The sequence below is a fragment of the Capricornis sumatraensis genome, chromosome 15 (genome assembly GCF_032405125.1).
Source record: "Capricornis sumatraensis isolate serow.1 chromosome 15, serow.2, whole genome shotgun sequence".
Taxonomy (NCBI): domain Eukaryota; kingdom Metazoa; phylum Chordata; class Mammalia; order Artiodactyla; family Bovidae; genus Capricornis; species Capricornis sumatraensis.
In genome coordinates, this window is record NC_091083.1 from 44,894,268 (window position 1) to 44,919,210 (window position 24,943).

Below are 24,943 nucleotides of genomic sequence, written 5' to 3' on the forward strand. Positions count from 1 at the left end.
AGGACTGATGCTGAAGCTCCAATACTTTGGCGACCTGATGTGAAGAGCTAACTCACTGGAAAAGACCCTGATGCTGGGGAAGATTGAAGGCAAAAGGAGAATGTGAGGGCAGAGGATGAGATGATTGGATGGCATCACCAACTCAATGGAAATGAGTTTGAGCAAGCTCCAGGGGATGGTGAAGGACAGGGAAGCCTGGCGTGCTGCAGTCCATGGGGTCGCAAAGAGTCGGACACAACCAAGCGACAGAACTTCAACATCATGTGAGGCAAGGTGCTGACCACTTTGCTCTGAATAGTCTTTGCAGGGCTGTTTGTCCAGTGATAACCTTAGAGAAAGAAACAACATGCCCTGGGGGCTATCGGGAGATGGATTCCTGATCAGAGGAATAAAGATAACAACTCTCTCTGCAGGAAAGTTGGGCAAGTTTGCTATCGCCCCTTAGAAGATGAAGAATGCTTAGATTCAGGGCTCCTTGATTCTGATGTAAACCCCTGGTGTGCACAGGATCCACCTGGGCCCTCCCCATCACCCTCAGGAGCTTGGGGGGCGGGCGGTGGGCAAGGAGGTAACAAGCAGGGACTGGTGCCAACAGAAAGCTCAGCCCCACTGGGCCCTAAGCAATCAAGTCCCTGCGACCCCATGGACTGCAGCACGCCAGGCTTCCCTGTCCTTCACCATCCCCTGTCTGGGAGCCCCTGTCTCCTGCCAGCTGCCATGAGACCATGGCAGGCTGGCTGGGGAGCTGGGAGGTAGTGTAAACCGCCAGACCTTTACAGTTCTTGGCTGAAGGTTAAGCAACAGACCAAGTTGCTCACTGTGCAGGACACGGGCAGGCTTGTGTGGTGTGTATGCCGATGGAGCAAGTCCACTCCTGAGCTCCAGGGGTCTGGTTTGTGTCTAGAATCAGACTGTGCTCCTTTGGTCTCCAGATGGATCTGCAGGAACTTGCCCTGAGTCTATTTCTAAATGTCTGTATTGTAACCTGACCACCAGGAAGACAGTTTCCTACATACCAAGTGCTATACTGTACAGCTGGAAGAGGGTTTGAATTTCTAAAACTGACATGGCGCAAAAATATCTTTCCAATGCTCCTGCTACTGTCCCCTCTTGGGGTCTGGAGGGACCACAGGAAGGATATTTCTTCCTGCTGCAAATAGTGTCCAGGAACAGAATGTCCAGACTAATGGCCTGGTTCCTGTAACAACAATTGTAAGGGTCAGTGTTGAGAACACGCAAGGTTCAGGATCCTATGCTGAGTGCTTCACGTATGTTTTAAACAGAGGCTGCCATGCAACAAGCGTGACATGAATGTTTCCTGGTGTCATCACAGTAGTTCATTCAATGAGGTAAGAACTCCTGTGTTCATGCCCTAGAGATGAGAAAAGCAAGGTTTAGAACAGCCAGTGACTTGCTCAAGGATAACGGGGTAGAGTGTTTGTGGGTGTAAATACTGAAAACGCATCTGAATGCACTAAAATCAAGCAAGTGGACCACCTCACATAAAAAGGAGTTCAGTGGGAGTGGTGTCAGAGTTGGTGGCCTCATGAACACTCAGGGTTACCAAACCCCCTAGTTCTTTCCTGCTTCCTGTCCTATCGTCTTCAACATATCAAATAAGCTTTTGCCTCACAGTCACAAAGTGGCTGCAGCTCCTCCAAACCATATGTTCCCACAGGACAACAGCCAAATCTTCCCCAGAATTTGTCCCTATAGGGAACCATCACCTAACCCTGGCGGCCTGGTGGTTAGGACTCGGTACTTTCCCTGCCACGACCCAGGTTTAATCTCTGGTTGGGAACTAAGATCCCACAAGCCTTGTGGTGCAGCCAAAAATAAAGACAAATAAAATAAAAAGAAGTCAGCCCTGCCGTTTCAGTGATGCCCCCTCATGTCTCATTGGCCAAGTTCAGGCCACATGCCCACCTCTAAAGCCAGACCAGATTCTGGGAGGGGAACCAATTTGAAACCTTGAGTACACTAAAAGAGAAGGCCTAAACGAAACCAGAGATCTGGCCACGGGGAAGAGGAGCATGGACTTGGAAGGTGTGTGATAATGGCTGGGATCCTGTCAAAGCCAGACGGGACCCAGGGCATGGACGCCATACTCTCAACCTCATGTTACACTCTCCCCTGCAATGGAACATTCTAGATTTCCACCCTGTGGCATGGTGGCCACAGCCATGTGTGACTTAAGTGTTTGAAATAAATGTCATGTGACTGAAGGGCTGAATTTATTATTTAAGTCAAATGGCATTCAAAGAGCCACCAGGTCTGGTGGCCACAGCACGGATGGTGCAGGGACAGCATGTCCGCGGTGTTGCTGGAGGCATTGAGATGGCCTGTAGGGCTCTGGTGGGCTAGAAATGTAACATGAGGCACCGCAGAACTCGACCCTTTTCAACAGCCACATAAATAAAGGGAAACAAAAGAACTAAAATTCATTTTCTACTACTCTTATTTTGAAGAATTGAGGCTTTTGAACTGGGGTGCTGGAGAAGACTCTTGAGAGTCACTTGGACTGCAAGGAGATCAAACCAGTCCAACCTAAAGGAAAGCAGTCCTGAATATTCATTGGAAGGACTGATGCTAAAGCTGAACCCCAATACTTTGGCCACCTGATGCAAAGAAATGATTCATTTGAAAAGACCCTGATGCTGGGAAAGATTGAAGGCAGGAGGAGAAGGGGACGAGAGAGGATGAGATGGCTGGATGGCATCACCGCCTTGGACATGAGTTTGAACAAGCACCGACTTTGGACAGGAGTTGGTGATGGACTGGGAAGCCTGGTGTGCTGCAGTCCATGGGGTCACAGAGTTGGACACGACTGAGTGACTGAACTAAACTCTTATCTGCACTTTATCTCTTCATCCAAAATATTATCACTCCAACACATAATCAAAAAATACCACTGATATACTTCACCTCCTTTTGTTCATCTTAAAGCTTTGAAATCGGGGGTGTGTTTGGCACCCACAACTCATCTCTGCCTTTCAATTGCTCAGTACCCCATGTGGTGCACTGCTCTAGAGATTTCAGAGCCTCTGTGTCCAATTGTCTTTCCTGACACGGGTTTCCAGCTCTGGAAGGTAGGCCGGATGCCCAAGGTATCCCTGGAGGGCTGGTCCCCACCCTTCCTCTTCTGATTAAGCAAGCCAAGGATGAGAGGCCATACTTGAAGGAGCACTGCTCAGGGCAGCCACCCAAGCCCACTTCCTCTTAAGCAAAGGGTCTAGAATGAAGTCCACATTTTCTGCCTCCAGCCCACTCTCTTCTACACACAGAGCTGTGAGACCAGGATGCTGAGACAGTCTGAAAACAACCCCCAAAGAGAACACCCCTCAGTGTCCTCGATTTGGAGACTGACAGCAGCGTCTGCCACCCGGACACCACAGACTCATCCCCACCCTCGACCTGTGCCTTTCTCACGCTGACCTTTTGCTCTTCTTATGATTATAGGCTCAGTAGCTTCTGAGGAATGCATTTGACAAGTAATAAATTCTCAGAGGGAGCCCTGTATGCAGCGCTGGGTCTTTGGGGCAGAGGGGGTTGTTGCCACCGCACTGTCTGGATGTCACCGGATCTCAGCGGGGCGTCTGAAGAAGGGTGAGGATGTAAATCACTCCTGACTGACAGAGCTGGGCACCTGGCCTGGTGAATTATGCCTTTAACACACTCACTGCAGAAGTGGTCAAAGCCACTCTGAGAGCACTTCAGATAATTTTCTAATCAGTGGTTGACCAACACTCCCAGGACCTTGCCCAGCCAAGCGCCAAGCCTCCCCTCAGGGACTCCTCTGAGCAGAAGCTTCTCCCGAGAACTGCCGGCCAGGGGCCTGAGGAAATAGACGAGATGACCCCATGTCCAGGAAAGGAACCGCTCCTGTCCCTTCCGACTCAAGGAGGGACTATGAGGCCTCAGCTCCACCCTCTTGCCCATCACTCAGTCTGAAACCCCCTCCAGGCCTTGGGCAGCTAGGACCAGCTGGACCCACAGTGGCCCTTCCACCGCCTGAAGGAGAAAGTCCCTTGGACTCACCCCAGGTCTAGCTCTGCACAGCTTGTAACCATACACAGGGGAGCCCTGAGCCTGAGATCAGACATTCGATCAACAGACCCCAAACCGGCCCCAGATTTACTTCCTACACAGAAGAGACCGGTGAGCTGGAACTATGACACAAACGGCCTTCACTTCTGCCCCTTTACTCTGCGTATCACACTGGTGTTCTCTCCTGCTTGAGAAACGGAGTGTCTGTCCCCTTTCAGATGTTCATTTACGGCCAGGGAGCACACAGCTCTGAGGCCCAGCCTCTTCCAGCCAGGAGGACACCAGGCTAACCCCCTTGAGCAGAAGGGCCTCTGACTGGTTGCTCCCAGGCTCTCCCTGCAGCCCCTCCTGGGGGCACAGTCATTCCCACCCAGGGTGGCCCCTGGCTGCCTGCCTTTCCGTAATTCCATTCAATTAGAAGTTGCCTTAAGGGACTTCCATGGTGGTCCAGAGGCTGGGACTCTGAGCTCCAAATGCAGGAAGACCAGGTTCTAGCTCTGGTCAAGGAACTAAGACCCACATGCCGCAACTAAGACCCAGTGCAGCCAAATAAATAAACTGATTAAATTTTTTTAAAAAAAGTTGCCTCGGTGCATTTTAGGATTTTCCAGAAAGCCTCTCAAACATTCAGATACCTGGGGCACCTCCAGACCAAGTAACTCAGAGTGTCTGGGACAGGCCTGGGCTCCCTGCTGCTGCCAACATACAGCCAGTGTCAAGTACTCACACTGCAGAGAGGGCCTGGCTCTCTGGGAAACAGTTCCTGAAAGCCAAGTCTACGTCAGACCGCCACCCTCCGTCCCAGGCTCCAGTGGGGATGGGACCGCCTGGTCCACGGTCAGCCTTAGCAAGCTCTGAGCCTAGCCTCTCACATACTAGCAGCCTCCATGTCCCAGGAGTGACATCTGCCCCTCCCAGCTTACCTGCACTGATGAAGTGGTCAACTGCCTAAGTCAGCACACCTGGGGTGAACACACACGCACCCAGGAACTGTGAGCTACCAAGCTCCTTGTTTTGGGGTGTTAACGATCACATCTAGTTGTTGTAACTGCTTCCCATACGTCAGCTTATTTAGCCCACAGGACAGCCCATGTGCCACTTTGTAGAGAGGTTGGGTAACCCGCCCAGAACCACACAGCTGGGGGCGGTGGAGTGGAGACTCAGCCCAAGACCTTGTGCTATGCTACCTCCAAAAATGACTCTGTCCCCAGCCCCCGCCCCACACTGTCAGCTCAACCAAACGCCTGCTAGGTCAGCGGAGTGACGTTTTCTTGACTTTGGGGAAGAACCTCCACGTTGATCCGGGACCTCCCCGTCTCTTTTTCTTCACGTCCATGAAGTTTAGTCACATGACGACACTGGGTCAAGGACAGTGACACTTGGTATCAACTCAACTTTGTTTTCCTCACCTGAGTCATTTTTTCAAAGCTAAGATATCACTGTATCCCACTCCCAACCTGGGCCTGGGGTTCGAGGCCTGATGGGACACGAGAGAGAGGTAGGATATGAAACTTGCGCAGAAGACCATCCATCTCGGGACCAGCCCATCGTGGGGGGCCTGTGTCCCCTCAAGTCCACCACAGGAGGAACACCTGTGCCTGTGTGCTCACCCTCTAGAGAAGTCACCGCTGTGGGGTGGCCCCCATCCCAACTGCCTCTCTGATTCTTCTCTATAAACACAGAATTTGGAGAGACAGTGACACTACTATGTGTCCCCGTTCTCCACCTCCTCTGATCCACAGGATTCCGGGTTCATCTGGGAGCCAGTTCATCAGTACTGAGCTGGGGGGGCCAGGAGGCCACTGCTTCCAGAGGCTCGGTTCCCAAGGGCCAGCACCACCCGCTGCAGAACTTTCCAGGGTACACCTCTACTTCAGAAATTCTGCACCCTGTACACACTAGCAGAGAGGGCTGGGGCTGGGGGCTACTGGACGGGCGTCCAGCCCGGGACAGTCCAGCCTGGGGGTGTGAAGTCATACCCTCTGGAGTTTAGGAGAAGACTACCTGTGCTGAGTGCTCCCCTGAAAACCACCTGTTTCATGCAGTCTGTGTCCAGCCCCAAGGGCATTGGAGCCCCTCCGGCTTCTCCTCTCCCCAGGATTCTAACTTTTAGAAGGAAGTTTGCGAGGGGGCGGGACCCTCTGAGAACTGGTCTAGGATGTGAATCGTTCCTGAAACTCTGGCTGTTTTTCGTGGGGAGGGAACAGAGGGTGCTGGGAAGAGTGGCCACACATATGTGACTTGTTACAGTAACTCTGCCTGAGAGAGAACTATCTGGAGGGTGGAGGCAGCCAGCACCCCTGCTTGGCCCAGACTTTCTGCCTGTGGTGGGGATACAGCATGTTCAGAAAGAGGAGGTAGAAGGGAGATGCCTCCAAACTCTCCCCCTTGGCCGCTGTTCCGAGGCCCTTGTGCAGAGAGGTATTGCTGTGCGACAGCCCGGAACCCCGACTTTGTCAAACTCCCCAGGGCCCCAATGCCTGCTTGCAATCACAGGTGTCACCCTGGTCGTTGTAGGCCAGCAGCCAGCTTCCTGTGAGTAGAAAAGATTTGGAGAGAATTGGCATGGGTTTGTCATAAGGCATGAAACCAGGTCAGTGAAAAGGAAGAAGCCAGGAGCATAAATGCCATCTCGTTCCGACAATGGGGTTTTTTGCACCCATCCACCCACTGGAAAATCCCATGGATGGAGGAGCCTGGTGGGCTGCAGTCCATGGGGTCGCTAAGAGTCAGACACGACTGAGCGACTTCACTTTCACTTTTCACTTTCCTGCATTGGAGAAGGAAATGGCAACCCACTCCAGTGTTCTTGCCTGGAGAATCCCAGGGATGGGGGAGCCTGGTAGGCTGCCGTCGATGGGGTCGCAGAGAGTTGGACACGACTGAAGCGACTTAGCAGCAGCAGCAGCAACCCACTGGTGTGAGAGCAAGAGGCCTCCTCATGGCAGCGATGCACATGGTGATGGCCGTGGGGGAAATCTGGGGAGGCAAATGGAAACCAGCCCGGATTTTGAATGGAGGAGGCAGCTCTATCACCCCCTAATAAAAAAGAGTCGACATTCAGTAAAACATCAGCCAGATGTAGATAATAAACAGATGGAGGCTGAACACAGTAAAAGGCCATAACTTTTTGCCTGATATTAACCCAAGGATAAATTATCTTTCCCCAAAGGACAGAGTCCGCTTAAGAGGAGCTTCAGTCCTGTTTTCTGCCAAAAGTGGAGGCAGGGGCAGCAGAGATGCATGCGGGGCTCCTGCAGGGGGCTGGACGGCAAACGGGCTGATCTGTGTGTAGGGAGCTCCTTGGGGCCCAGTCTCAGCTCAGCCAAGGACACTTCTGGGTCTGGCTGGCCGGTCCTGGCGGCAAGGGAAAGATACTAGGGCGGGAGGGGAGCTGGCCCCTGAGGAGAGGCCCCCTCCACTCCCCTGAGTGTTGGCCTCATGGAGCTCACAGCTTCCTGGTAGGAAAGCTTCAAGAGAAAACATCCTGGGTCTGCCTTAGCCCAGGACCTACCAGACTTGGGTCTCCTCTGACACCCTGGAGGCACCAAGGTGGACACAGAGGGTGCTGGAAGGCTAAAGAAAACCTGAAGGATGGGGCAAGGCCAGAGGGGAACCCTCCACCACCACCCCCTACTTCCCTGGTGGGCAAGGACGCCTCCCTCAAAGCCAGGGCAGGAGGAAAAGCAGAACAAGACCCTCCCCTGAAGCTCTCGGGCCAAAGCCAGGCTTCACAGATATGACCGGGCACCTGGTGTTCTGGAAATGGGCAGAAAAGCTGAATTCTGGTCCTGGATCCAGTGTCCTGTGACCAGCCAGTGGCTGAACCTAGGTCCTCAAGTTCTGCCTGTAAAATCAAGACAGCCATCCCCAGCCTTACCTTAGGGACTTTTCCACATGGCTGCAGATGCCGTTTTCTCCTTTACTGGATGAAAAAAAGAAACAGCCTTAAAAGTGACCATTGGACACTTACTCCCTCACGTGGCCAGCCAGCCTAGTGACCCGGAAGCAGTGATCAGTGGGAATCAGTGAGTCGCGTGGGCTGGAGTCTAGGTGGACGCATAGATGCTTTGAGTCTGCCCCAGGGTGGTCTCCATCTGTCTCAGAGAGAAAACGTGTAGCCAAGTCTGCACTATAGACTGGAGACGTGGCTGTGGGCTGGAAGCTCCTAATGAAGGCGTGAACCCCACCCACACACATAAACACACGTGCACTCACACACACACACATGCACGCAGACACACCCAGACCACCCCCGACCTGGCAGTATGTCCTGGAATCCCCTTGGACACCTGGAGTCAGTTAGTTGTTGGGGCTGCGCGTAACTGTAACCTCCTGGCAGCCTTTGAAAGTCAACCATGTCTTTGTTCCCTGGTGCCTAGCGATGCCTGGCAGGACAGACACTTGGTACAAGTGGCTGAGCTGAGCTGCATGAACCACACAGGTTGATGTGGTTCCAGCTAGGCATGTGGTTTCCTGGCACGGGCAGTGATGTGAATGGGCCTGGGCTCCAGGTCTCTGCCCCAGCCCTGAGTGGGGCTTGGAGGCCTCTCTTTAGCCTCATGCAGTGATTCTCACAGGGCACAATCTCTGACATGCAAGACTGGGCACCAACCCAGAGCCCTGGCAACACTCATGCTCTGCTGAGTAATTTTTTTTTTTTTGGCTATGCTGGGTCTCCACTGAGCTCTCTAGTTGTGGTGCTCAGGCTTAATTGCCCTACAGCATCTTAATTCCCATCAAGGATCTTAGTTCCCAGACCAGAGATTGAACCTGCGTCCCCTGCATTGCAAGGAATGTTCTTAACTACTGCACTATCAGGGAAGTCCCTCTGCCTGAGTATTTTGTGTTATTAACAGACTGAAATCTAAATACCACTTTCTTTCATCCTGCAGGAGGGGGAGACCCAGTCCTGTACAAACATCTATTCTGATTCTTTGGACGTCCTGAAGTCTATATTTTAATTTCACCTGAATTATGAATAATTTCAAATACTGTAACTTATGATCACGGGGGAAAAAGGGCCTTTTCCCCCTGAATAAATGCAACCGTTTCACCTTAGTTGGTGATGATTGAAAGCAAGGTGATGGAAAGAAAGGTCACTGGGACGCAGGGGACCTCCTCGCTAGCTGACACAGTGGATAGCGATGTAACCTCGCTGAGCCTCAGTTTCCCACCTGAAATGTGTGCAAAGCCACAGGTCCCACCTGAGACTGAGTTTTGAGTTCTTCCCAGCTGCAACTCAACTTCATCAAGGAAGCAGGAGCAGGGTTCTGAGGCGGTGGGAGGGGACTATGGCATTCTTCTGTGTGTACCACTCTCTTCACCACTTGTTAAAAATGAGCACTGACGCTGCCTTTGACCTTGGAGTCACGAATCATGCGGTGGAGAGGGGGTGTCTTGCTGGGCTGTCTTCTTTGTCAGCTGCAGGGCCTTCTCAACTCTCGGGCTTAACAAGTCGGCAGCTACGAGTCATGCCAAGCGTTTGTTGGGAATGCACTAGAGCGCTAGAGCCAGCTGTAGTAACAAGAGTCTTTGCTGCATAAAACCCTCCCTTGAGCTCTGAGGATACCTGCACATTTTACTGGCCTGGGGCATCGGCCATATAGACACCCTCTGACCCCAATCCTGCTCCACTTATCAAGACCAGGAGGTCCCAGCTTGTGGCTGCATCAGGAATGAAAACATTTTCATCCCGGGTAGAAACAGCCTTCAGGTACCTTCCACCAGTGAACTAGCTTTACTTTTTAAAACTGCCTTTGATTTACTGTGCAGTGACCAGCCAGGCATTTAATTTTTTGCAGGCAATCAGGAAGATGGTATTCGCACATGACAGGTGATCACTCATCAGAATTCTTGCCCAGTTGGCCAGCACTATGTTTTCAGCAAACATGAATGCAGTTTGCACATTTATCTTTAAATTCTTGCCTTTACTTTCACCATAAACTCGCCCTACCTAGCACATGGTAGGTGCCAACGCTGATATCAAAGGGAAAAACAACAACACGAGGTCTGTGTTGGCTGTGCTACCTCAGAAATCAGACTTGGCAGCTTGAAGAGTGGCTGGGAAAATTCCTGCAAACCTGCCCATCCAAGCTGTTCTCCACCAGGCTGTTGAAACTGTGAATCATTCCCACTCCTCCCTCCCTCTCCCTAAGGAGATAACCGAATAACCTCCAACTCCGTCAGCACAGATGTCAGAACCCAGAGACCTGTCCTGTTGCACCTGGTCAGCGGGCACCATGCCCCGTGGCTCTGCTCTGGGAAGGCAAGAGCAGAGCTCAGGGGAGGCAAGCTGACCGCACAAAGGGCAGGGTGGTGGGAGAGGCTCTGTAGATGGGGCCCTGCCCTCTTAGAGCCTGGAGGCTGCTTAGTGGTCACCTCTTGCATTAATCTTGAATTAATCTTGAATCTGGAGAAGACTCTTGAGAGTCCCTTGGACTGCAAGGAGATCCAACCAGTCCATCCTAAAGGAAATCAGTCTTGAATATTCATTGGAAGGACTGAGGCTAAAGTTGAAACTCCAATACTCTGGTCACCTGATGCGAAGAACTGACTCATTGGAAAAGACCCTGATGCTGGGAAAGATTGAAGGCAGGAGGAGAAGGGGACGACAGAGGATGAGAAGATTGGATGGCATCGCCAACTCAATGGACATGAGTTTGAGTGAGCTCTGAGAGTTGGTGATGGACAGGGAGGCCTGGTGTGCTGCTGTCCATGGGGTGGCAAAGAGTCGGATACGACTGAGTGACTGAACTAAACTGAACTGAACTGGCATTAATCAGATAAGCCCAGAAATGAGAGTACCCTTCTGGGCCAAAATAAGAAGCATCAGGGATCAGGCCTCAGCGAGGTGAGGCACCCAGGACCCTACTTTGTGCAGGGCTGCCTCCCCAGGAAGGCTGTGGGGGGCCACGTCCTCCGTGGGCTACATGATAGTCACCGGGACCATAGCGCTTGGCAGAAGGGCCAAAGCAGAGGGGACGATGGGTCCCGGTGGCCGGGAAAGGAGGCACTGAGAGTGTCCAGGAACACAGTCCAGTAATTGCTGATCATCGGGACACATTGGCAGACGAGGACCAGAGGCTCCCCACTGGGGACTTAGGCCGTGGGACAGCGGTGGCAGTGAGACGCATGGGTCCACCTGGCCAAGAACCCATGGACAGTTCCAAGTCCCTACAAAACTGGGGTACATGTGCCTCCATTTTTCAGGGGGAGGTTGGCCAAAGGAGTCTGTCCTCATCATTTTAATGCTTTAAAATCATTTTATTGCCAAGGAGGCAGGATCCCAGGTTCTGTGACTAGACTGGCCTAATGTCTATCAGGGTGGGCCTCTTTTGAAAACGAGGGAACCAAATTAAAAACAAAAATCCAAGATCATCAACCATGTTGCCTAGAAAGGGAGCCCTGACCACCAAAACAAGACCTGAGGCTTCCTAGCTGGCGAGATGTGGACGGTGCACCAGGTGAGAGGACAGATTTGGGGACACGGAACAGGAATGGGTCACTGGTCACTGACCCAGCACAGCCACAAGGAAGCTGTGGGATCCGTGGAGACAGAGCAGAGCAAGAGTGTCCCGCCTGGGTGTGTGGGGCCAGCCTGGGAGGCTCGGTGCTCAGATGGATACCCAGTGGCACAGAAGGAGTATGGGAGGACTGCCCCAGGGAGCTGGGGGGTATTTGGGGGCATTGTGCTTAGTTGTTTTTGTAATTTTTTTAAATTTACTTTTAATTGAAGCATAATTGCTTTACAGCATTGTGTTGGTTTCTACCAAACATTAACATAAATCAGCCACAGGTTTACCCATGTTGACCATCCCTCCCACCTCCCTCCCCTTCCCACCCCTCTAGGTTTTTGCTGAACCCTGCTTTGAGTTCCCTGATTCGAACAGCAAGTTCCCATTGGTGTTTCTATATTTTTTTTGCATCTAGCTTTCTTTAGCCATTCCAAGGAGGCTGTGATTTCTTTCAAAACAATTTTTATGGGAGTATAATTTATATATTCTATCACCTCCACTACCTTTGTTCGTAGTGATGCTTTCTAAGGCCCACTTGACTTCACATTCCAGGATTTCTGGCTCTAGGTGAGTGATCACACCATTGTGATTATCTTGGTCTTGAAGATCTTTCTTGTACAGTTCTTCTGTGTATTCTTGCTATCTCTTCTTAATATCTTCTGCTTCTGGTAGGTCCATACAATTTCTGTCCTTTATTGAGCACATCTTTGCATGAAATGTTCTCTTGGTATCTCTAATTTTCTTGAAGAGATGTCTAGTCTTTCCATTGTGTTTGTTTTCCTCTATTTCTTTGCATTGATCACTGAGGAAGGCTTTCTTATCTCTTCTTGCTATTCTTTGGAACTCTGTATTCAGATGCTTATATTTTTCCTTTTCTCCTTTGCTTTTCACTTCTCTTCTCTTTACAGCTATTTGTAAGGCCTCCCCAGACAGCCATTTTGCTTTTTTGCATTTCTTTTCCATGGGGATGGTCTTGATCCCTGTCTCCTGTACAATGTCACGAACCTCAGTCCATAGTTCATCAGGCACTCTATCTATCAGATTTAGTCCCTTAAATCTATTTCTCACTTCCACTGTATAATCATAAGGGATTTGATTTAGGTCATACCTGAATGGTCTAGTGGTTTTCCCTACTTTTTTCAATTTAAGTCTGAATTTGGCAATAAGGAGTTCATGATCTGAGCCACAGTCAGCTCCTGGTCTTGTTTTTGTTGACTGTATAGAACTTCTCCATCTTTGGCTGCAAAGAATATCATCAATCTGATTTCGGTGTTGACCATCTGGTGATGTCCATGTGTAGAGTCTTCTCTTGTGTTGTTGGAAGAGGGTGTTTGCTATGACCAGTGCATTTTCTTGACAAAACTCTATTAGTTTTTGCCCTGCTTCGTTCTGCATTCCAAGGCCAAATTCGCCTGTTACTCCAGGTGTTTCTTGACTTCCTACTTTTGCATTCCAGTCTCCTATAATGAAAAGGACATCTTTTGGGGGTGTTAGTTCTAAAAGGTCTTGTAGGTCTTCATAGAACTGTTCAACTTCAGCTTCTTCAGCATTACTGGTTGGGGCATAGACTTGGATTGCTGTGATATTGAATGGTTTCCCTTGGAAACGAACAGAGATCATTCTGTCATTTTTGAGATTGCATCCAAGTACTGCATTTCGGACTCTTTTGTTGACCATGATGGGTACTCCATTTCTTCTAAGGGATTCCTGCCCACAGTAGTAGACATAATGGTCATCTGAGTTAAATTCACCCATTCCAGTCCATTTTAGTTTGCTGACTCCTAGAATGTCGATGTTCACTCTTGCCTTCTCTTGTTTGACCATTTCCAGTTTGCCTTGATTCATGGACCTGACATTCCAGGTTCCTATGCAATATTGCTCTTTACAGCATCGGACCTTGCTTTTATCACCAGTCACATCCACAGCTGGGTATTGTTTTTGCTTTGGCTCCATCCCTTCACTCTTTCTGGAGTTATTTCTCCACTGATCTCCAGTAGCATATTGGGCACCTACTGACCTGGGGAGTTCCTCTTTCAGTATCCTATCATTTTGCTTTTTCATACTGTTCATGGGGTTCTCAAGGCAAGAGAGAATACTGAAGTGGTTTGCCATTCCCTTCTCCAATGGACCACATTCTGTCAGACCTCTCCACCATGACCAGCCTGTCTTGGGTGGCCCCATGGGCATGGCTTAGTTTCACTGAGTTAGACAAGGCTATGGTCCTAGTGTGATTAGATTGACTAGTTTTCTGTGATTATGGTTTCAGGGTGTCTGCCCTTTGATGCCCTACACTGAAGAACTATATAAAAAATATCATCAAGACCAAGATAATCATGATGGTGTGATTACTCACCTAGAGCCAGACATCCTGGAATGTGAAGTCAAGTGGGCCTTAGAAAGCATCATTATGAACAAAGCTAGTGGAGTTGATGGAATTAGAGTTTAGCTATTTCAAATCCTAGAAGATGATGCTGTGAAAGTGCTGCACTCAATATGCCAGCAAATTTGGAAAACTCAGCAGTGGCCACAGGACTGGAAAAGGTCAGTTTTCATTTCAATCCCAAAGAAAGGCAATGCCAAAGAATACTCAAACTACCACACAATTGCACTCATCTCACATGCTAGTAAAGTAATGCTCAAAATTCTCCAAGCCAGGCTTCAGCAATAAATAAACCGTGAACTTCCAGATGTTCAAGCTGGTTTTAGAAAAGGCAGAGGAATCAGAGATCAAATTGCCAACATCCGCTGGATCATCGAAAAAGCAAGAGAGTTCCAGAAAAACATATATTTCTGCTTTATTGACTATGCCAAAGCCTTTGACTGTGTGGGTCACAATAAACGGGAAAATTCTGAAAGAGATAGGAATACCGGACCCCCTGACCTGCCTCTTGAGAAACCTATATGCAGGTCAGGAAGCAACAGTTAGAACTGGACATGGAACAACAGACTGCTTCCAAATAGGAAAAGGAGTACGTCAAGGCTGTATATTGTCACCCTGCTTATTTAACTTATATGCAGAGTACATCATGAGAAACGCTGGGCTGGAAGAAGCACAAGCTGGAATCAAGATTGCCAGGTGAAATATCAATAACCTCAGATATGCAGATGACACCACCCTTATGGCAGAAAGTGAAGAGGAACTAAAAAGCCTCTTGATGAAAGTGAAAGAGGAGAGTGAAAAAGTTGGCTTAAAGCTCAACATTCAGAAAACGATGATCATGGTATCCGGTCCCATCACTTCATGGGAAATAGATGGGTAAACAGTGGAAACAGTGTCAGACTTTATTTTTTTGGGCTCCAAAATCACTGCAGATGGTGACTGCAGCCATGAAATTAAAAGACGCTTACTCCTTGGAAGAAAAGTTATGACCAACCTAGACAGCATATTGAAAAGCATAGACATTACTTTGCCAACAAAGGTCCATCTAGTCAAGGCTATGGTTTTTCCAGTGGTCATGTATGGATGTGAGAGTTGGACTGTGAAGAAAGCTGAGTGCCAAAGAATTGATGCTTTTGAACTGTGGTATTGGAGAAGACTCTTGAGAGTCCCTTGGACTGCAAGGAGATCCAACCAGTCCATTCTGAAGGAGATCAGCCCTGGGATTTCTTTGGAAAGACTGATGCTAAAGCTGAAACTCCAGTACTTTGGCCACTTCATGCGAAGAGTTGACTCATTGGAAAAGACTGTGATGCTGGGAGGGATTGAGGGCAGGAGGAGAAGGGGGACGACAGAGGATGAGATGGCTGGATGGCATCACTGACTCGATGGACGTGAGTCTGAGTGAACTCTGGGAGCTGGTGATGGACAGGGAGGCCTGGCGTGCTGCGATACATGGGGTCGCAAAGTGTTGGACATGACTGAGCGACTGAACTGAACTGAACTGAATTTATATATGGTAAAATTGCATCACTGACTCAATGGACATGGGTTTGAGTAAACTCTTGAAGATGGTAGAGGACAGAGGAGCCTGTTGGGTAGAGTCCATGAATTTGCAAAGAGTTGGACACAACTGAGGGATTAAACAACAACAACAACAACAACAAAATTCACTCCTGTTAGGCGTATGGTTCTACGCATTTGACACTGAGAAGGCTTGTCTCCAGGTGATGACAGAAGATTCCAGGAGGACAAGGAGACCCTGCCTGAAGTTGAGGGTGCCCTAGAGGGGCTTGCCAGGGAGGGACAGCTCATGGGAGTCTTTTCCGGGGGAAGGTTATTTCAGGTGTAGGCAGGGGAGATGTCTGCCCTAGGGTGGAGGCATTAACATCATGGACCCCAGTTTGGAATCTTGGCTTTCTTCACTGGATTCCTGAAACCCTTCCACTTCTGCCACCCCATTCATTTCCACTGTTTCCAGTGGGTGTGACTGAACTAACCATCCCCAGGGCTCCTTCTATCTTTTGCAATCACACTTTCAAAACATACTGAAGAGGATTTTGATTCTGTTAGAATCTGATGTTAAAACAATATTTCATTTCTCTGGTGAGAGGAAATCTGTTGTTTGCCTATATCTGAATCTGCTGACCAAAAAAAGGAAGAAGGGCGCTCTCAAAACAAAAGGAGACAGCGCTGAACCCGGGCACACATTCTGAATAAGACAGACAAGCAGAGGCGGGTGTAGCCTGTGTTGTTTTATGAAGAAATGCCAAGAAAGTCAGGGATGTTTTCAGATGAGCTTGCTGTCCCCCACCGAGTCAGGACAACCATGGAGACGTGTTTTTCCATCTTTTCTGTGACCTCGGTTTTCCTTGAAGGGATGACGTAATGATTAACCCTGATTCAACACACAATCAATGTCAACTTAGGGTCTTCTGCCCCCCTGCTCTGTCCACATGGGAAGGTCATACCCAGGAGCCTCAGGAAGGGCTGTGGCTGTGTGGGGGTGGGGGGTGGGGCACATGGGGCACCTTGAACAGCGCATCCTTACTTCCTGTTCCCTGAAATGTCTCATTTTGTGTCTTTACACTCTCCAGTGGGCTGCAAGGGTTCGGGCCTAAGCATGGGGAGATTGAGCAGGGTCTGGGAAGACACGTGAGCTGGGTTTTGTTAAAACCTGTTGGTGAAAGGGAAGAGAGGATGTCAGTCTGGTCAATCCTTGGAAAATCTTGTCTTTGGATTCGAACGTGACAATACAGGACCCTCGTTTTGTGGGGATTGTGTCGAGGGGCAGGAGGAGGGGGTATGGAGTGGAAGCCAACTTCGTGTGGCCTGTCGTGTAGATGAGCCCAACATCAGAAGAGGAAAACTTCCTGGTGTCATGAAGATATTCTGTATAGTGACGACAGCAGTGTCTCCACAAATGTGTGTTCTTCAGGACTCGTAGAAATGTTCGCCAAATAAAAGGGGGGAGGGGGGCGAGTTTTGGTGTATGTCAGTTGTACAGTGGTTGGAAGGAGAAATCACGAGCATTAACCCCCACCCACCAGGGCCTGCAGATACTAACACTCCTGGTCCCTTAGCAGCAGGCAAAAGTCCCTTGGGCCATAGGCTCTTCTTTCTACAGAGAGCAGGACAGCCACCAGGGGACCTGGGGTGGCCGGAAAGCCCCTCGCGGGATGAGGACACTGCCTTCCCTGAGAGGAGGAAGGTGGCAGCCAGAGCTGGTCTGAGTGGCCACTTCTGACGGGCCCCTGGAGATTCAGTCCCAGAGGCCTGTGATTCCCTGGTTGGGGGCTGGGTGCCCAGGTCCACAGCCTCGTGCCGTGTCCCCTGTAGCAGACAGATGGCTGGAGGGGCTGGGTCCCTCCAAGACCACCATGGACACAGGGCCGGTCCCTTGCTTTAAACTGAAGATTCTTTCCTCCTCGGCAGGTTCCCCTTTGGTGTGACTAGATGTGGCAATTGGGGTGGGAGTTGCTTCAGGCTGTGGTCGCCCCTCCTCTGTGGCTTCCCTGGGAGCATGGAGGAGGTGGGGAGGAGGGGCCCTGCCCCCGCATTCTCTGAGGGGCCTGTGGGCAGGGCAAGTGGGCTCTGAGGTGGAGTTTACACCTGAGGACGTGCTTCGTCTCTGCTGTGTCACCCTCCCCACCTGCTGCTCTGCCCCATGCCTGAGATCCCAGCAGGATATGTGTCTGGGGGGAAGCAGCCCTTCCAAGTGACCACATGGCACCCGGAAAGAACCCTTCCACATGCTGGAAAGCTTGCACTTGTCCTCAAGGCACTCCAGATCTCAACACTTTTTTGTCTTTCCCCACTTATGCACCCACCAGTTCGATGGTGCATATGCTATGTTATGGAGCACCGACTCAGGCCAGCTCCCCTCGTCCAGTCCTCTTGCAAAATCCAGGGGGCCCTGACAACGCCCTTTACAGCTTGAGGGTTATTTTTGGCTGGGCCCTGTGGTTTGTGGGATTTCAGTTCTCCAGCCACAGGACTAAACCCAGGCCATGGCAGTGAAAACAGCAAGTCCCAACAACTAGGCCACCAGGGAACTCCCAGCCTTGGAGGCTGCATGGTGCCTGTGGCCGTGTGACCACCGTGTCAGGCTGCAACTCGTATCCAGGGGTGCATGACACCCGTACTCCTTGTTGGCTCTGAAGGATGTTTATAATGCAGACTGTACATGTGTTGCCCATGAGGACATGTAACTAAGTCTAGAAGTAGCTGTGGTCTCCTCAAATGATTTCGGTGGGTAAATGGATCACCCGACGGCTCTTAATGAGACTGACTCCTTGAGTGGTGCATTTGCACAGAGAATAGAATTTAACATCTCTAAGCTGACCCATGGCCCCCTTCCACTTTTCTCTCTGCATACCACCTCTGCAGGCTTGTCGTGGACCCCCTCCTCCTCGCCCACCTCATGCCACACCCTCTGCCAAGACTCTTCCAGCACAAGATCTTTGTGCCTATTGTGCCCACCACCCAGGCTGCTCTGCCCTGCGCTCTGCCTGGGACCAACCCTGCTCCTCCATCAGCCCAGCGTGTGTCCGCTGGCCCAGTGGCCTCTCCAGACCTGTCTCTCTGGGCTCCTCTTCCCCACTCCCACCATGGTTTCAGAGGCAAATACAGTTTTGTGGCCGTCAGGACGGGCTCATTGGTTGTATGCTGTCTCTCCAACAAGAACTTAAGCTTCTCAAGGCAGGGGGTTGGTCCCTGTGTCACCCCCAATCCCTTAGGACACAAAGCACATGCTCAATAAACATTTGCTGAACTGATCCAAAGGGTTTGGTCTGAGAACAACAAAAAAAAAGCCACGTGAGCCGTCAGATTGAATTCTGACTCCTCCAGCCTGGCCTCCTCCCCCAGGTTCCGTGAGTCCTGGAACACTACCCGCAAACACACACCACACACCCTGCTGAGACCGGGAGGCCTGGATGGCAACCACGTGAACAGAAGGCAGGGTTTATGGCCCATTTCACTAGGGCCACCCACTCTGGTCTGAAGTGCTGAGGACTTGTTTTTAGGGTTAACTGACTTGTTCATATGGGTCTTTTCCGAGAGAGGCTGAGGTTTGACAACCTCAAGTTCAGGTGAAGCCTATAGGTGCTTCTCCCACGGGACAGAAAGTGAAGGGCCTCAGCAAGGTCGACACCCACCCCATCAGTGTCCTTGGGTCCAAGATGCCCCGGTGACGGTTCTCGCCTCTGAGTCTTGAGCACTTGCTTTGGTTTTCTTGTGTTCTTGAAAAAATATCCCTCTTTGGAGGAAGACATCCTAAAGCAATGAGCCTTTTTTTAAAAAAAGAAAGACACTTATATGATATTTCTTTGGCCACACTGGGAGGCATTTAAAATCTTAGTTCCCCGACCAGTGATGAGACCCATGCTCCCTGCAGAGGAAGCAAGGAGTCTTTCTTGGACTGCCAAGGAATGCCAAGCAATGAGCCTTTGAAAGTCAGTTTGACAGCTCCTTGGAAGCAGACCCTTTGGAAAAAATAGAAGGCCAGGTAATGAGGTGTCACTCTCCCCTTCCCACCCCTAGTACGATTCATTGGCACCTGCTTTGCCCCCACTCATGGAGTTCTTTCTTCATATGTACCTATTATTGAATCTGGATTTTTGCTAGGTTTCCAACTACTGAGAGTAACTGCTGCTCTGGCCATCTAGAGAAGGTACGTGCCTGGGACGACCCAACCCTCACCACCATCCCCCTAGCTCCCACACACCCCAAAGCCATCTCCTTCATCCAGAACAGTGTGTTGAAATCTTGCATTTCCATGACACCAATTACTCAGATTAAAACTGAGAAATTCAGCAGGATCCAAATATGTAAAAATATTTGGATATTTGACTAAGTCCAATTTTCTTCCAAGTTCTGCTTTCTGAAAACTTTCAAACACTGCATATAAAATTCAGCCAGTTTCACCATCCCAGGAAGAGGGACCCAAGATATGCATGTATTAAAAAGACAGTGTTTGTAATCTCCAAGAGAAATTAGGATGATTTCATACTGCATGAGACCTTGGTTTCTGAGCCACAGGGTGACTTTTGTCTCTGAATATCTCTGAGCCCAGATAATGCCGAACCATTTGTTGAGGGATACAGGGCCAAGATTCTGGAGATGCCCCAAGAAGGACTGCTTCTTTAACTCGGCCCAACAAATACTCCTATAATGTATTTTAAAACACATAGGCATAAGTCCTGTGTATGAAGTTGTCATGGTTACAGAAGAAAAATAAATATTTGTGCACACAGACATAACACGAAGTCCTTCTACAGTGAAAACAATCTCCTCTGGAAAGACCTTCGAAAGTCAGCAACGAGCCAGACGTGGATGGAGCTAGTGATGGAGTAGGGGCAGCCTTTAAACGTACCTCTTGGCATCTGCATTTTTCATAAGCCTTGTTTAATAGCATAAAATTAAGGGGCTGTGGGAGTGAGGTGAACCGACACAAAAACCAAGAGCACTGTTATTTATTTTCTACAAGTGACATCATAAGCAGGAGTTTTGCCTGTGTTCTAGTTCATCTCCAATAAATAAATAACTATGTACAAATGTGCTGAGTTTACAAAACAATAGAGGAAAACCTTTGCATTACAAAAGATACATTTACATGATACATTTTTTTCCATACACTAAGCATTTCATTCCTAGCTTACTTGAACCAGAGACCCTGTGTAGCAATGTCTAAAGGTGTGTACCTAGGCTCTTCTACCAGAAAGCAAAGCTATAAAAGGAAAATTCCTCAGTTAATTCCTCAGTTTCTTGAATATAGGGCCTAACTTGGCCTGCTACTTATTATTCATATTTAATCTGTTCCAGAACGTTGGCAGCTGTCTGGAACAGCTCCTCAAATATACGGAGCAGACAGCCCCCTGCTGAACTTGTTAAAATGTAGATTCCTGTGCAGTAGGTGGGATGGCGCCTGAGGGCATTTCTAACCAGCTTGCCGGGGCAGCTCCCGCCTCCCGGACTGCATTCCAAATGGCTGGGCTCAGAAAACTCTCCTCCAAAGTGGGAGAAATCCTGGAGGGCCTGATCAAGAAGAGGCCATGCTGCAGCCTCCATCCCTAAGCTCCCAAATTCCCAAAAAACCAGTAGAGCTGGTTTTATTTGGGCCCACAAATGACAAGGACCATGAGAGTCCAAATGGCCACTGGCGTGAATTCTGCAGCTGAAACTTTCTTGCACTGTCTCCTGGGATGGGCTTCCATCTCCTCTCAATTCAGAGCAACCATTTTCAATATTTTCACAAATAACTAATAATAATCATAGGGAAAGACACTACATAAGAAGCTTAATGATGACTACTTTCCAAATCAAAACAGCAACAACAACAGTAAAACCCAGGTTCATTGTTTGAAAATAAAAAATGAAAATCTTGGGTTGAATTCCTAGGTCAGCCCAGCAACATGAGTCTAATAAATGCCCTTTATATTTTAACCTTTCTTAAAATGCTATTGCTCGGGAAGCCTGAAATCTCAGGATAAATTAGCAACTCTGGTGGAAGAACAGATTCTCAACCATTCTTATTTCTAGTGTTTTTCTTTCTGTTTCACAAAGTAGTTCTGCCCAGGCAGACAGCTAAGAGCAGAAAAGTAGGGTCCAATAGAGACAGGGTGGCTCAGGTAGGTCAGCTGAGTTCCTGGAAAGGGAAAGTTGGGAGAAATGAAAAGGATGAAATGGGGCTTAGCTTCATAAACACAAGAGGGCTGGAAAAACTTCACCAAGATAGTGTAAGGATCCCATAACAAATGGGAGCACACACATAAATAGATAGAGCAGGAGGGAGAGGGGAGGGGAGGGGAGGAAGGCGGGAGAGATGCAAAGCAGGTGTTGGAGACACACCGGGTAGGGGAAAAAGCAGAACAAAAAATAAATACTGGGGTCATTATCCTTGACTCAGTGTCATTCATCAGTCCGCTGGAATGATGTCTGCCCCCCGGCTGCCAAACAAGAACACACACACCCCCACCCAGTGCCCCTTGGTGAGGGCACAGGGCACTTTGCAACCTGTCTCAATGAAGCTGTCATCCCTGCTCGCTTGTCTGATGACATCATGGAAGTGGCTAGGGCCGAACTTCCAACGCCCCACTTCCTCTCCTCCATAGCCAAGTGCAGAAGCAGTGAGAGAAGAGGGGCGAGGGGTCTTCTTTTCTGACGCCAGCTGAGGTGCTTGGGGCAGGGGAGTGGGAGAGAATGGCTGCGGGGGCCAGGAGGAGGGAGGGAAGTCCGGTTACCAGGCTTCTCAGAGTTTCTGAGGTGTCCGCTCAGTTTTCACCTGCTGCAGCATCAGCTCCTTGGCAGGGACCCCACACTTGTACTCCAGCTCCCCCCGCGAGGCGCCCTGCTTCTTGCGCAGGTGGCAAAGGAGGGCCAGAAGCGCCACCACCAGAGACAGGCTTGCGATGGAGATGCCCACGAGCACGCCCGAGTGCAGGGGACCAGCAGGTGCCGGCGAGGGGCGTGCGGTGCCTCCCGGAGTCGGGCTGACCGGGGGCTCCCCCGAGCCGTCATTGTCCTCCAGTGTGCCCTGGCCCTCATTCACCTGGATGGAGTCACAGTCGGTGCCAGTCTGGCCAGAGAGGGCCGAGTCAGGCCCGCAGATGCACTCGTAAGTGCCGGGGAGGTTGTGGCACTGGCCAGGGCAGATGCCGTTGTCACACTCGTTGATGTCCGTGCACACGGAGCCCTCGTCTAGGATATAGCCTTCAGGACACCAGCAGACGGCCGGGTTATGGGGGTCGCAGTCAGCCGGGCACGAAGTCTGGTTGCAGAACATCCGGCACTTGTGCGGGGCGCCGGGGACAGGCGCGAAGCCCTCGGCGCAGATGCACTGGTGTTCGGACCGGCCCACCGGCTGGCACTGGTACTCGCAGTTATTGCCAAAGCACGGGTCCACGGGCTCCACGCACTCGCCGTCCACCAGGTCAAAGTCTGGGAAGCAGTGGCACTGGAAGCCGCCCTCAGTGTTGACGCAGCTCTGCGGGCACGGACTGGGCACCTGCGCGCAGTCGTCCACGTCCTCACATCGGTGCTGGTCGGCGGCCAGCTGGTAGCCTGCCTCGCAGATGCACGTGTAGTTGCCGAGCCCGTGGAGGTGGCAGAAGTGCTCGCAGAGTTGGTGGCAAGGGTGCTCGGCCGGCGGCCCGCAGGAGCGCCCGTCCGCCTGCAGGGCGGCGTCCGCCGGGCACAGGCAGTTCGAGGCCCCGGCACTCGCCTTGCACTCGTGCTGGCAGCCGCCTCGCTCGACGCCGCAGGCCCAGGCACCTGGGGCTTCCCTGCTCCAGCGCCCCTCGGTCTCCCCTGGCGGCGCCGCGCACTCCAGCTCCACCCCGAGGGGCGCCACCGCGGCGGTGCTGCCCAGCGGCAGCGCCTGAAAGTCTGCGCCGCGGGCTCCGAAAGGGGTGCCATAGGTGATCGAGAGCCCCGCGGCCGCCGTGGCGCCAGGCTCCACAGCCAGCGGCCGGCAGGAGGCGGCGAAGTGGAACTCGCAGAGGAAGCCGTCAGCCTCCGCGTCGCACGGCCGCTCCTCCCAGGCGGGCTCTCCCGGTGCCAGCGCCCCGGCCGCCGCCGAAACGGCGACGCACAGCGGACCGCAGAGGCGCGCCCCGTCTTCGCGAGGTCTCGCCCACCTGCTGAAGCTGGTGCGGTTGTCGCCCGTCACCCACTGGAAGCCGCGCAAGGGCCCGGAGTGCTCCGGGTCGTCGCAGCCCGGCGGGCGCTGCAGACCGATCCAGAGGCGCGGACCGTCGCCGCTCAGGAGCAGGGAGATGACATCTTCGGCCACCGAGGAGCGCACGGTCATCAGGTGGCCCTGCAGGCGCTCGCAGACTCGGCTGGCGGCGAGGAAAGTCGCGGGGCCCCGGAAAACGGCGAAGCAGTCGAGATCGACGCACTGGCCGCCGAGGGGCTGAGGCTCAGGGGGCGCCGGGAGCCCCAGGCCCGCGGGGGCCAGCACGCCGAGGAGCAGGACGCGCAGCATAGTGTCCGCACGCGGCGCACAGGGTCCCGGCCGGGGCAGAGAGAGGCGGGGAGCCCGCGGCGACAGCTGCTCGCGTCTGTCTCCGACCCGGCGCGTCCGGCTGTGGCGAGGCAGTCTCTGACAGGCCACCAGGCTCGGGCCCGAGTTTATAAGTGAGCGGTCCCCCTCCCTGGACGTTCGGGAAAAGGAAGGAAGTGCCTGGTGGGAAGGGCTGATGCTGCGTTCTCGGATTACTGGGTCCTCCGGACGCCCTGCGCCCGCCCTCGCGCCCGGGATCACCTCGCCCGGGGATGAGTAAATTCGGCCCTGCCTGCGAGGTCCTCGGGCGGGGCCTGCAGCGCAGGCTCCCGGGGGCCCCGCACCTCTGTCAAAGGGGACCCGCCCCGCCAACCGACCCCATGCGCGCCGCCCTACGAGGGGCTTAACACGCTACCCTCCTGAATCTCCTTGTCCTCTTTTCCTTCATCAGTGTTGTTACCAACTAATTCAAGGAAAGCCTGGATTGCGGAGCTCTTGGAAGACGAGACTGGGCGAGAAGGGCTTAGAGAATGGGGGGCCGGGGGAGGGCGGTTCCGTAATCCCTAGGACCTACAGGGCTTCGGGAGAAGGTGCACGTCACCCAGAGGGTTTGGAGAGGGGCTGCCTAGAGCTTGGCCTCGCACACACACACACACACACACACACACACACACACACACAAACGCGCTCTCAAGGGGAGCTAGCCGACCGGATCCGCCAGGGCGCCTAGTTCAGGAGACCGAGGCCCTTGGAGACAGAGGGCGTGGCTGGGGCCACCCTCTGCCAAGGAGGAGGACTGGCCTAACACTTGGACCCTGGGGGACCCACAAGTTCCTGAGCGCAAGCTACCACGGCCAGACCTCATCTCGTTGCGTAAGAAAGTCGCGGAGACACTGTCAGGGTCCCAAATCTCGTCACCTTTAGGAAGTGGCGGCAGACGAATTCCTGCGGACCCCTGTAGGGGAGCGAGTTAGCTTGAGTGGTCTGAGTTTGTCC

General features: G+C 51.7%; 1 protein-coding gene across 1 annotated transcript; it reads right to left on the reverse strand.

Moving 5' to 3' along the window:
- Nucleotides 1-20,447: 20,447 nt before the first annotated feature.
- THBD (thrombomodulin) lies at nt 20,448-24,017 on the reverse strand. The gene has a single exon (XM_068987158.1). The coding sequence runs from the start codon at nt 23,927-23,929 to the stop codon at nt 22,193-22,195; it is 1,737 nt and encodes a 578-aa protein (XP_068843259.1). The 5' UTR covers nt 23,930-24,017; the 3' UTR covers nt 20,448-22,192.
- Nucleotides 24,018-24,943: the final 926 nt, after the last annotated feature.